The sequence below is a fragment of the Podarcis tiliguerta genome, assembly GCF_965153285.1.
Source record: "Podarcis tiliguerta genome assembly, chromosome: 4".
NCBI lineage: Eukaryota > Metazoa > Chordata > Lepidosauria > Squamata > Lacertidae > Podarcis > Podarcis tiliguerta.
The window spans coordinates 32,319,810-32,333,710 of NC_139537.1; the positions used below are offsets into that span (position 1 = coordinate 32,319,810).

Consider the following 13,901-nt stretch of genomic DNA (forward strand, 5'->3'; position numbering starts at 1 on the left):
CCTGTTTTGCATACTGACTGGGAAATAGCAGCTTAAATCAGGGCTGACTAAGCAGGCTAAGGGGAAGATGGAACCCAGATTCACAACTCATGGCGATCAGGTGCAATCCTAGCATTGCTTTTTTAAAAAAATAAAAATGAAATTTAAATCTATGGGTTAGATCTTTTTCAGAGTATTTTCCCCAGACAGATTTTTGTTACTTAAAATCAAAACCCAATTACGGTACTAAAAAGTGTCAAGTTTGGGCCAGTGTGTAAATGTGGTTGTAGCATATACACACTACCCATCATTAAAATGTTTTAACTGTTGCCCCACTGAAAGCTTTCTTAACATACGTAAATAACACTTCTCATGATTTTTGTTTGGACCATAGCATGGGACTGAAGGGTGAAATGGCAACGCCACACTGGCCGCAGACCTAATTGTGCAGTTATTCATTTTAAAATATTCATGTTAGATGCCAATATGCATTTCCTAATGCTAAACGAGATGTGACTAAATGCAAAGATCCACAGCTGCTTCTTTCATTGAAGGTTGACAGTGCCATCTTCTGTCTTCAAGATGTACAGCACTAGGGTATAGTATGCAAAATAACACATGGGGGGAGAAAACAGGGTGTTTAAGTGGTATCCCAGTTTTAACTCAGGCATATAAACGGTCAATACATTCCCTTCCACATGTGATCTTTTAATAGCGTCCACACTGGCCATCGAGGTAGTTAACAGAATACAATCCCACTTGTAGAATTTATGGACGCTATAAGGGAGGTGGTAGTGAGCCTGTGACCCTAAAGATGTTGCTACCAGGACTCCCACCAGCCCTGATCCTTGGCCACACTGGCTAGGGCTGATGGGAACTGGAGTCCAATTGAACAGCTTCCTACAACAGAGCTTTAGATCAATCTAATGTTATTACCATGCTACTTAAGGAAAATATTTCTTTCTCACAGTAAAGACAACTGGAAATTGAGAGATTAAAATGTGCCGTACATTTTTATTTACCAACAGCTGATTATAGTACAAACCATCACTTATTTGGCTGACTAAAGGACAATATGAGAGGCCTTTGTGTGTGAAAATCTTTAAACTGCTTCTGCACAAATCCCACTGAAATGAAAGGGAGCTATACAGTGCAATTTCCCTCCATTTCAATAGACTTGTGCTAAAGATACTGAGGGTATCTTTAGCACAAGAGACTTGCTTGTCCGTCCTTTGTCCTTCAACTTTCTGTGTCTATTTTCACCCGGGTTCCTTCGCCAGGTCAGGCTATCATCATCTTTGTTCTGTTTATTATTTGACTGGTAATAATGAAAGAAGAGAAAGGTAGCCACAACAAAATTAACAGTATGAGAAACTGAGATATTCCTAAGAATTACAAAATCAGCTGACCATCTGCATAAATTGTGGTGTCGACACATGCATGTTATTTACAGGTTATACATACTCAATTCTTTAGAAGAATCGCTTTGCAGTACAAACTGCATCACTGAGTGATTTTCATGAAGTCATATGCAGGTATCTTCAGTGGTGACCTTTTTACTATTGATCCTTTGGTATCCACCTTTAAAACTCAGTATTCCGATCTTATGCGTGTTTACTCAGAAATAAGTCCTACAATGTTCAAGGGAACTCCTATTAAACATGCATAGCATTTGACTGCTTTGAAACTCCAAAGCAAATAGGTTTCAGAAGTGGGGAAATGTAGAATAGAAAAAGAAATTCTTGCTCACCACTGAAAAATGAATTGGTGGCACAGAAAAACAAGCAAGCCTGAAACAGTTGCTCAGACTCTTCACCGTCATGTGAAACTGAAGAAATACTGTCATGGCAGCAGAAATGCATATGCTATTAGCAGGATATCTCTAAACTTCCACTGCCATTGGAGGGGTGGGAATCCCAACTTAACTTTTCCTTTGGAGGGGTGGGAAAACACACAACACACTTCCCCCATCTCCTGCAAGCAGTACAATTAATCTCTTTTTTTATTAGAAAAAAACAACAGGACCAGAACAAAACACATGAAACACAGGTTTTCATCCAAAACATATACCGTAGCTCATTAGAAAGGCAGGAAAAGGGCTTGGTAGCAGATTACTCTCTGAACACAAATATGAATATCTTTGTAATTGTTTTAAGTTAAAATATTGATAACTTAAAATTACAAGTTAAACATATTTGAAGTAGACTACTACGAAGTAAATTACTGACACCATATAAAGGAATCTCATGAATTTACATATTCTGGCAATGTAATCAATATTAACTCTCAGAATTATTATTTTTTAGTGGGAGGTAACATTCACCAAGAATATGGTACTGTGCAATCCATTTCAACGATTACTCCCTATTAAAAATGCCTAGCTTGCTTAAGAACCAACTCCATCAAAACTGTTAGAAAGCAACCTACCGTGAAACACTACTGGACCAAACTGATTATGCAACTCTTTGGCTTTGATCCAAAGGTATCTTGCACAAATGGAAATGGGACTTCTGCATGCACATTGGAAGCCCTGTCCATTTTTTCCAATTCCTCTGTTCCATTGCATTTGGAGGGACCCTCAGTCCTCGGGAGTTGCTTTTGGCGGAATGTAGGGCGAGGAGCAAAGAAAGCCCCAATTTGCAAACCAAGTTCCATTTTGCCTCCAAACTGTTGTTAAATTGCTTTTCCAAGATCTATGAAACGGTCATTGTGTTGTACTTAATGATGTCTGTGAGACTTTTGCTCACACAACAGGACTTCACATTCCCTGTCTCCCCGTTGTAGCCCCTCTAGCATCCTCAGTTTGCTCCAGAGGGTGAGATTTTGGATGTATGCTTGGGTAGGAAAGTAAAATCTTGCTCCATGAGCAGTATACAACACTCAGTGCTGCCCTTAGTTTCATTTAGAAGGCATCAGCCTAGTTCGCATACCAAATTAAACCATACTTTACACGTCGTTATTTCACCCATGAAATCACCCACCACTTCTGACTAAGCTACACCAACCATAAGTGGAAGCCAAGGTTTCTTCTTCGTTTACCACTCATGGTTTGGCAAGAATCAAATCACAAGCAGAGGGTCACATGTCACATGTTCCAACCCAGGCTTGTTTCCTCCTCTGTGTGCCACAGACAGAAGCCAGGGAGAGCTCATTTATGCAAAACCAGTTTATTTTAAACTACGGTTTAATGTTGCATGTGAACAAGGCCAAATAGTGTTTCTCATGTATTTCATATTTAAAGACAGACACCATGCAACTGATTAAAAGAGTAATACCATCCACTGAGATCCAAAAACTTACCAAGCATCAGTGATCAATGTGCTTAGTCCTATGAATCTTATGCAACAAGGCCCTTGTATAACAAAGACTATGTTAAAACAAAGTTCTTAGGAGCTGTTTGAGCTTATGAATGAGTCTTGATTTTTCCTAAACCCACTAAACTTTCTTGAAATGCTGTATGCTTCAAAAGAATTACTGGTGATTTGTGGGCTTTTTCTCCAATGTCAGGTAACTCCAGTCCAGAACCAGTGTCAGGGCACATTTGAAATAGACACAACAAAAACATTAGCAAAAGTTTGAAATTGGCTCCCTGCTCCTGCCCATCCACAGCTACAGAAATTTTAGTCAGACATCCAAATAGATCTGTATCTAGCAAGTAGATAAATCTTCAGTGACAACAACCGAGGCATTACATGGTCTCCAGAACAAGGTCTGTTTCAAGTCCACAAAATTACGGAGATCCCACTTAAGTGCCTTCTGGTGCTGCTTCAGATTCAGGATGCAAATTCTCGGGGAACTCCAACTTCTCACACATGTTCTCCTTGACAGGTAAATACTGAGCAACCTCATTAGGATCCGTGAAAAGGGGTGGAGGAACATGCTTAAAACCAAAAGAGAAAGAATTATGCAGAGCCCAGTCAAAGAGAAAACATATCTACCGTATTTTTTGCTCTATAAGACTCACTTTTTCCCTCCTAAAAAGGAAGGGGAAATGTGTGTGCGTCTTATGGAGCGAATGCAGGCTGCGCAGCTATCCCAGAAGCCAGAGCAGCAAGAGGGATTGCTGCTTTCACTGCACAGCGATCCCTCTTGCTGTTCTGGCTTCTGAGATTCAGAATATTTTTTTTCTTGTTTTCCTCCTCCAAAAACTAGGTGCGTCTTGTGGTCTGGTGCATCTTATAGAGCGAAAAATACGGTATACAGACTTAAAAGGGGCCCTGTTAAACTTAAATTAGAATTATTCATATTGTTCATATAACCTTTACACATGTTAACACTACCCAATTTCTGCTTCAAAGCGAGTCTCTCGCCCATAAATGGGCAGCTTGAGAAACATGTCCAGGTAGTGAAAAAGTGCAGTAAAAAGCTCAGTAAAAAATCATTATTAATAAAAAAAGGTCTTAATACACGAAATAATTTTTAAATTTCATTTCCCTGGTAATAAAACCTTGTACATGCTCATGAAAGGTAGCATCTGCCAGTGCCCTATCAAAAAGTAATTTGCCTCAAGATGTTACCAACACTGACAAGAGAAAGACGCTCATGCTTAAAATGTTAATACCTTTAAGCTTGATATTTTGCTTTCCCTCGAGGTGTATTCCCGTAGCATGTAGTGTTTATCAGCCTAGTAAGAAAGAAAACAGCGGAAATGTAACTGCATAAAATAATATAAGATTCTACAGACAGACATGTTGGAAGGCCTGGTCATGGGGAAGAGGTTAATTCCAGTCATGGGCACAAATCACCTCTTGTATGAGATAAGCCGACAGGTGCAGCGTCAGCCAAGCCAATTGCTATGGCAACTGCCCAGTGCCAACTATATAGGTCCTTAAGGTGTATCAGTTCATTTGTCAGTCAGTAAGTCTGTACTTGACTCAGAGTCTGTATTACATCTTGTATTGCTGGAACAACAGAAATATTTTGCATTTGTCTAGATCTGTATCTGCAGAGCCTACAAGCTGTATGTATATATCAACGTTCAAAACTGTATTACTGAAGCTTTATCTTCCTAGCAGTGGACTATTTTGGACCTTAAGCTGCCTCTGTGTGGTGACTGGAACTGGGGGCCACTTCCACTATGTGGGTATTTCACATCAGATTCCCAGATTTACTTCAATAAATGTGAATTTAATACACAGAAATTAAATGTAAATTGACAACGCAGGTGGTTGGATTTGAAAACATACTTTTCCCATTACCATTTAGACTAAACTAAGACAGAAATCTGTTGCATCAGACCTTAAATTGCTATCATTTTCAATGAAGATGAGTTTCTGACATCCTCTAATCTACAAATCTGAACAAGTAATGTACCAATTGTGTCTTTCACCAACAATATCCTTGAAGTAATGAAAATTACCCAGATCGTATGGAACCAACTAAATCAAGCAAGACCAATTTGAAATAATACCTAAGCAATCTTTCCATATCATTTGTGAGTGACAGAATTACCGTAGTTTTCGCTCCATAACACGCAGTTTTTTCCTCCTAGAAAGTAAGGGGAAATGTCTGTGCATGTTATGGAGCGAATGCTTCCCTCCTCCGTGGGGGGGGGGGGGGAGGGAGAACACTGAAGGGGGAGAGAGCAAGCTGGTTCCCTCCCCCCAAAAAAGGGACTGCACATTTTGCTTCATATCACAGGATTTACAAATGGTAGGAACTTACTCTTTTTAAAAAAAGAAAGCTGGGAAACCAGAGATTATGGTTACTCCAGGGCAACTGCCCCCCCCCCCGTGCCCTTGCATAAATCTACTAAGGGTGCACAGTTCTAAGGGGACAAAAATCATGTGCAGTCTGTACTTGGTCTTCTTAAGACTCCAGGAACCTACTCAAACTAGATTGACAATTCCTAAGAAATAGGAAGCCATCTTCCTACACCTATCACGATATCGCTAAAGAGCGCTCTCTCTATATATAAATATATATTTTGTAATGGCTTTGGCTAGACAATATAAATAATAATAATAAACGTATAAATCACAGCATATGGCATTTCATTTCTAAATATTAACCATTTTATGGTCTTAAAACAAAATAAGCATTTCCTTACCTCATGATAAATTCTTGTATCATTCATTCTGATAAGCACACCATCAACTCGCAAGAAAAACCTCAAGAGCACAAAGAAGCTTGAAGGCATTACCCTCTGTGAAAAACAGGAAAAATAATATGCACTTGCACACACCTACAATATTTTGCACTTAAAAGGTAAAGGTACCCCTGACCATTAGGTCCAGTCGCGGACGACTCTGGGGTTGCAGCGCTCATCTCGCTCTATAGGTCGAGAGAGCCGGCGTTTGTCCTAATAAAAACTTCAGTGTGTAGCTCTTTTTCCACTGTTCAACTAAAATACTTTCTTGTGGGTATTTATCCTCTAAAAATGTAAATATTATGCAAGAGTAAAGCTTAACTAAAATGTCTGACCTGTACTCAATTTTAATACAAAGTCTTACAAAAACAACAATATGCATACCAATCACAACTTTAGTGTTACAGAATATACATTGTTACAAAGTAATTATTATCAGAAACTCAGATTTAAATCTTCAGACGGCATCTCAGATTTCACAAAAATAATAAAGTGCCAACTGCAAGTTAGTATCAGGTTAATATCAGTACAGAACTTCAATTGAATCGGAATAGCCTTCACAAGATAATAATCTTGTCCTTTGAATGGAACGTCATAAGCTAGATCCTTCCTGTCTCAAAGTCTTAAGCAAAGCAAACGTTGGGGTGGAAACTGCATCCAGCCCATCATTACTGGTTATTTTTTATTATATTGCTTAATATCAAAATAGGCTTTTAAGCAATTTATAAGTACTATACACAAACCAATATAATACTGAGCTTCTGTTGGCCTGGGGGGGGCAGGGGAGAACTAGCTGACATCTTAATGGAATATCTTTAACACAGAGAAAGAAATGTAAGTTTGGGCACTACACCTTTTCGTTTTTTCCTTCAGTCAAACTCTAAAGGCATTTCCTACTGTAAGATATAACATGTACAAAGTGACCAAACTCACTATTTTTACACTCAGGCTTGAAACTCCATGATCATGAAGTTCATCTTCAAACAGAAGTATTTCCTCAAAGAACATAATCTGTTCCCTGGCTTTTAGTTTCTCTGTATCTATATGTTCTGTTGTGGGAGAAACCTGGAAGAGGCAAAATAATTTAAAAGTTATGTATTTTATAAGAGTGGTCTTCAGACATTGTTTAACTGCTTAGTACTACAAAGTACGCAGCCATTAATAGCAGATTTAAGAACGTACCTTTAACTTTAACGTATCACCTAGAAGAGTTCCTTTGTAATCTGTTGTATAGGTCCAGTCATATGGTTTAACAACTTCCTTTGTGTGCTCAGGCTCAGACCTCAGGGGAAAAGATACACAACCATGTAGCATGTCAGTTTCAGAACCAAAGGATCTCTACAAAGGATAGACTGTTTTTAATAGAGTCTATGGAAATGTTGCCTGTATATTTGCAAATTCCTAGAGATGCTGAAGATTGACATAACATTATCAGCTGTACAATATCAGTTTTGTTTATTCTAGATCAGAAATCATATAATTTTTTTTGCTCAAGTTTTTTGCTCAAAGTTGTTGGCTAGTGCATCTGTATTACCAGGCAGAAATGTCAGAATCCTACTTCATCATAACTAAAGTTGTGGACTCAAGAAGTAATAAGCATATGAGACACTGTTAGTGGGTGGTTCCCTTACATCACGATCTCAAAAACCATGACTCGAGGGAAAGAGAAAATGTACAATATGTTATTTATGTTAAGGGAGAAAGTGACAAGCATTAAGCATTTATCCAGGTTACATCTCAAGTGGGTGACATAAAAAGTAAAAATCTAAGCTATTGCTCCAAAGTAGCTGAACGTATTACTCTGCCATATTAGATTAGATTAATTTTATATCTTATTACCTGCTTTCTTGCCACTCCTCTGCACAGGCAACTTTAACCATACCTTGAGTGTTATTTACACATCTTAAGGCATCAGTTGCATTGAACTCTATTCCAAAGAGAGATTCATGTTGAATTCTTAAGACATTGTCTCCAAACATCATTTCTGGAACACAAGGCATGTGTAGTTCTTCAGCTAATCTGCATGGAAACAAGAAAGGTATGTCACTTTGGAACTATTTCACACTAACCACATAATTTAAAACAGAGACATAATTTGTTCTGAAGAATATTACAATATGCCACATCTAATTCCAAATACAGTGGTACCTCGGGTTAAGTACTTAATTCGTTCCGGAGGTCCGTTCTTAACCTGAAACTGTTCTTAACCTGAAGCACCACTTTAGCTAATGGGGCCTCCTGGTGCTGCCGTGCCGCCAGAGCACGATTTCCGTTCTCATCCTGAAGCAAAGTTCTTAACCTGAAGCACTATTTCTGGGTTAACAGAGTCTGTAACCTGAAGCGTATGTAACCCGAGGTACCAATGTATAGTAACATTGAATCAGCTGTGCTTACTTAAGATGTTCCTTTCATTTTTGGTCTGTCTCATAAGTCCTCAGGAAGACCACATGAGGTTAATTCACTGGAAGCTGCAATTTACCACAATACCTTCACAGCACATGGGCACGACAAACACGCTTGTCGAATCATTACACATTAGCATTTAACAAGAGGATTTGCCACAAATGTAGCAGCACGCGAAGCAGCCCTCAGAAAGCAAGAAAGTAAACTACAAACATATCGCTTAATAAATAACAAGTGAAGTGTATATGATCTGATTGATCAGAGGACTTAGTTGTCTGGCAGAAACCTTATACAGTGGTACCTCGGGTTAAGTACTTAATTCGTTCTGGAGGTCTGTTCTTAACCTGAAACTGCTCTTAACCTGAAGCCACCACTTTAGCTAATGGGGCCTCCTGCTGCTGCCATGCCACCGGAGCACAATTTCTGTTCTCATCCTGAAGCAAAGTTCTTAACCCAAGGTACTATTTCTGGGTTAGCGGAGTCTGTAACCTGAAGCGTATGTAACCCGAGGTACCACTTGTAACTTGATTACTTAAAACAGCATGCCGGTCCAGAAACCTTAAAAGCATCCCCGCCCTCCTGCAAAGCATTTGCTTTCTGCACACTTGGGATCAGATGGGATTTTTAGGAAAATGGAAAATGCTGTCGGTCGGGGGGGGGGGGGGGGATTGTCACTTTACGTTTCAGCCGCCCAGGAAGATTTCCGGGCTTGTTTTCATTGAAATCCCATCAATAAAAGCCGCCGGCCATCCTAACTGGCCCGCTGCAACCTGAAGGGCTCGGCCGACACAAAAGAGGAGGCTCTGGCGACAGTGTTCCTTGGCATCCCCGGCCCCGGCCTCGCACCTCTCGGACTCCGACGACTTGATGATGTGGGTCCGAGCGGCCGTCAGCTTCCACGGCCCGAAAGTGAAGTCTCTCCGGCTGCTCTTGAATACGGGCATCATGTTTGCGGCGATGGAAGTAGCATAGAGAGGGAGAAGCGGGAGAGAGAGAGCGACTTCCGAAGACCCTTCCAGGAGGAAAACCCCGAAAAGGAGCCGTCGGAGGAATTAGTAGCGGGGTCTATTGTTGCTTTTTCCCCCTCCCCCAAACAGCCGCCTCGGGAAATAGAAAGAACCCTATTTCCGCTTCCGGGTTCATCACATGTGCGTTGCAAAAGAGGCTGCGGTCTTTCGCTAGTAACATTTCCGGTTCTTGGTTGAAGCCGGTGCCGTCTCCCATGTGCGGGGCAAATGCATATGAATCAGTGGGGAAACTCAAGCAGGGAGGCCCTTTGTCGGTGAGGCGTTTGCAGTAGTTGCGCCCCCTTTTCCCCAAACCCCATGCAAAGGGCAAAAGAGACTACAAAACCGTGCGGGACTTGACATCTTTCCGCAGGGCCTGCAAGACCACCAGCCTGACTCCCTCCTTTGGCAATCTTCACAGAACTCTAGCCCAATGGTTGCCATCAATTTGATTTGAAATGATTTTAGAATGCTGTATTATTTTATTGCTCTTAGCCGCCCTGAGCCCAGCTTCAGCTGGGGAGGGCGGGATATAAATAAAAAATATTATTATTATTATTATTATTATTAAACAAGGATGAGAGCCTCATTTGTTTTCTTCTCAGGGATTACACCTGGTTGGTGGGTGCGGAGTTTCTGCCCTCTCCAAAGCCTCAAAGAAAGCAGAAATTAAACAGAAAGCGACATGCTTAAAGTGATGGCCGTTCATTTTCTACCTGCTATGTAGTTTTGAAATAGCCCGGGAGTGTATGTAACCCATAGGTGCAATGTTTTCCACAGAATCGTCGTGTCTACCCAAAAAATGCATAGGGTTTTGTTTTTTTGTTTTTTTAAGTGGTAGACAGGCTCCCATGCCTTTAAAGGCTGTGTTGCAAGCACAACTTCAATTGGTGCAGTCCTCCCCATATGGAGACATGGGGGTTGCATCTGCTGAGTATCTGCTTTTTATGCAGCCCTGTAGCCACAGGAGGACCTGACTCCCTCAAGGATATTCAAACGCATCTTTTCTGAATTTTTAGTTTTCATTTAACAACAAACCTCTCGCTCTTGCAGCCAGAATGATACCCAGCTGAGAACTAAGAACTAAATTTGCTCTCACTATTCAATAGTCTGGCCAATGAATGCACTAGGTCCTTATTTTTACATTGTCTAAATCATGTTGTTGGCATCTGTCTGTCTCTGGAGACAGTGGAAGAGTGCGCCTTCGCGGGTAAAGTCAAACAGTTGCAGAGTCACAGTGCCTCCTGTGACTGTAGAGACTGTTACGGGAGAGATGTTTTGTTGCAAGTGGGGTGGATGAAGGCTTCTGGTTATGCTGGTTAGGCGCACCATTGTGTTGCTTCTCTTTTTGCTCCTCCCAGTAGTTACTCTCCCTCTAGTCCAACCTTTCTCAACCTGTGGGTCCCCAGATGTTGTTGGACTACAACTCCCATCCCATACAACCCCTAGCTAGCAAGGCCAGAGCTCAGGGATGATGGGAGTTGTAGTCCAACAAGATCTGGGGACCCACAGGTTGAGAACCGCTGCCACTGCTGTAGATACACAAACTGACTGTCTTTCTCTAGGCACTGTGGTTGTCTGCAGGGGATTCACGCAGGGCATGGTTAATGTTGCCACCCTTCATGTCACATTTGCAGACATCTTTGTAACAGAGTTGATCTGCTAACCGGCCTAGTGCCTGAAGCCAGCCTGCGGAGCACGTCCTTGGGGATCCTGCCATCTTCCATTCTGTGGATGTGACCAAACCAGTGTAGACGCCACTGAGAGGACAAGCTTATTGGCAAGGCAGCTGTGGCATTGGTTCGCCTCTCCAAAAGGCTGTGGGAGAATGTGATGCTAACAACCAAGATCAAGGTCAACCAGGCTTGCCTGTTAACCATGCTGCTTTATGGAAGTGAGTTGTGGACAACTTATAAATCAGTGTTTAATGACTTGGTATATGGCAATTTCTTATGTTCCCCTGGGGATGGGGGTAGGCAGCAGCTTCTGCTCATCCTTCCATTCTCGCTCCAGCACACCGGACTGCCCTTCCCCTGAGAACAAGGAGCAGCAACTGTTGTCCAGGCTAAGGGATGGCCAGTTGAAGGTGCCCTGCCCAGGGTGTGGCAAAATCCTCCAGTGGACACTCCACCCTCATATTCCATATCCCTCATCAAAATTCATCAAAAATCTGTTATGTTTTCATTTTCTGGCCAAGCACATACTTTTCCTTTGTTCCTTCAACTGCCCAATTAACAGTTTCTATTTATCATTTAATCTAAATAGGGAATGAAGTGGTGCTTTAAATTCTGCCAGTTGGATAGAGCTACGTGGGTAGAGAAGAGCAAGGAAAGACACTGAATAAACAAAACGCTTACTTCATCATAACTCTTCATTTATTAACAAAACCAAGCAAATGTTACATACACGAAATGCTTGCTTTTAACTTTTCTGTGTCTTCTAACACTTGCCAGCAGCTTAACTGCATTTAGGAAACACCCACCCACAGAGTTTTCTTTTCCAACACTCAGTGATATAGCAAGCTCACCCAGTGAGCAAAAGGATTTTTCTTTTGGCTAGAAAGCATGTTTATCTTACTCTTCCAAATTTCAGAGATGAAATTAGGCCAGCTCTTGAGTGTTCGCAGTAGCCTTATTCCTACAGCCAGGACTGGCTGAATCCAGATACATATTTATAGATGTTATATAGGACTCTTCTCCATTTACTGTACATCATAAGTTTTCTTTTTTCAAACAATTTAAGAATGTTTAATCTCACAAATAATATGGTTTTTCTTATTGCAGAATAGCTGAAACTCATTTTTACGTGTCGCTGTTACTCAGCTATACAAAAGTAACCCATATGTACTCAGAAGCTGCCAGATGCAGTCGTCTTTCAACAGCTCACAAGCCTAGCTGCTAATCCATGCTATACACAACCCCAAAGAAGTGTGTAGAATTTGTAACTCAACTGTAAGAGAACTATAAAATCTTCCTCCAAGGAGTTCAGGGTGATATACACAGTTCTTACTGCCTTTTCATCCTTAAAACTTTGTGCAACAGGAGACACTCATCTTTCTGTTACTAGTGGTGGCAAAAATGTCAATGGCCAGCAAATGGAAAACTTATTCACCTCTCTCCATTGATTATTGGTTTGGTATAGTCTGGGATCTCCTGCCAACCTAGCAGTTCGAAAGCACATCAACATGCAAGTAGATAAATAGGTACTGCTCCAGCAGGAAGGTAAACGGTGTTTCCGTGCACTGCTCTGGTTCAGAAGCAGCTTAGTCATGCTGGCCACATGACCCGGAAGTTGTACGCTGGCTCCCTCGGCCAATAAAGTGAGATGAGCGCCGCAACCCCAGACTGGACCTAATGGTCAGGGGTCCCTTTACCTTTACTATAGTCTGGGATATAGCTCTCTCTGAGCATCTTGGCAGGGGGTTGGACTCGATGGCCCTTGTGGTCTCTTCCAACTCTATGATTCTATGATTCTATGATCTTACATATCAAAGAAAAGTAACTAGGGGAGAATCTAAATCGGATCATTTTTATGCTATTTGGTCAATTTATATATATATACATCAATACAACAGAGATGGAACATAAACAATGTTTGTAGAGCGACTATGTTGTAGAAGAATAGGATTAAGTGATTTCTCAATCCCTTGTATTGTGATTATAAAAGATGCATCGCATGGATTAATGGAGGGTATTATTTTACCTTTCTCTTATCCATTGTAGTTTTCCTTATTCTCCCCTTGCTGATGTAGAAGTTTGATGTTGTTTTTATTTTGTATTTATTTTAAAAATTAATAAAGATTCTCTCTCTCTCTAAAAAAAAAAAAAAGAGCTTTGTGAAATAGGTAAAGGAAGAGATTTTGCCCAGTGAGCTTCATGCCCGAGCCGAGATTTGCAGCCAGATCTTCTCAATCCTAGCCAGACACATCCATACCAGACATTTAAAGCATATTTACACCGCTGCCATGGCTTCCCGTAAAGTATCCTGGGAACTGTAGTTTGTTAATGGCACTGGGAATTGTGAAGAGTAAATTACAGTTCCCAGGATTCTTTGGGGGAAGCCAGTGTTGCCACTACTCCACACTGGCTCTCAGGTTAATTCATTTTGGATCAGTCAGAAGAATTTAGCTCAGGCATGGGCAACTTGAATCCCTCAGGAGTCATCTTCCAGGGCTGCGTTCCAGAGGTGGGCAGGCCTGGAACCAAAACTGGGTGGAACAACTTCTTTTCCTCCACCGGCTTCTCCTTTCCACTCTTTGCCACCAAGGGCTGCATGAAATTAAGCAGAGGGCTGCAGGTTCCTTAATTCTGCTTTAGTTTGATGGACTAGGATGCAAACTGTTGGAAAACCTGCTGAATTCTGTAACTTCATTGAAGGTGCTTTGTGTCATTGAGCGAAAGCCCTTTTTGCAAAATTAGCTTTGT

The 13,901-nt window shown here is 41.2% G+C and overlaps 1 protein-coding gene across 2 annotated transcripts; it reads right to left on the bottom strand.

The window, feature by feature from the left end:
- Window positions 1-965: 965 nt before the first annotated feature.
- On the bottom strand, window positions 966-9,599 carry TIPRL (TOR signaling pathway regulator). 2 transcript variants are annotated; one of them, XR_014510714.1, is made up of 7 exons: window positions 9,317-9,592; window positions 7,907-8,086; window positions 7,250-7,349; window positions 7,001-7,132; window positions 6,029-6,124; window positions 4,174-4,603; window positions 966-3,913 (listed from the first exon to the last, which is right to left on the bottom strand). XR_014510714.1 is itself a non-coding variant. In XM_083438852.1 (7 exons), the coding sequence occupies exons 1-7, from the start codon at window positions 9,415-9,417 to the stop codon at window positions 3,725-3,727; spliced, it is 807 nt and encodes a 268-aa protein (XP_083294978.1). In that variant the 5' UTR covers window positions 9,418-9,599; the 3' UTR covers window positions 966-3,724. The 2 variants fall into 2 exon arrangements, 1 of the variants encoding a protein (XP_083294978.1); XM_083438852.1 differs by having other exon boundaries at window positions 966-3,859; window positions 4,541-4,603; window positions 9,317-9,599.
- Window positions 9,600-13,901: the final 4,302 nt, after the last annotated feature.

Coding starts and splice junctions, on each gene's coding strand:
- TIPRL (XM_083438852.1), bottom strand. CDS start 9,417: ATGATGCCCGTATTCAAGAGCAGCCGGAGAGACTTCACTTTCGGGCCG. Junction 7,350..7,906: donor GAGGAGTGGCAAGAAAGCAG/GTAATAAGATAT, acceptor TTTTCCCCTGAG/GTCTGAGCCTGAGCACACAA. Junction 4,604..6,028: donor ATACAAGAATTTATCATGAG/GTAAGGAAATGC, acceptor CTTTCTTACTAG/GCTGATAAACACTACATGCT.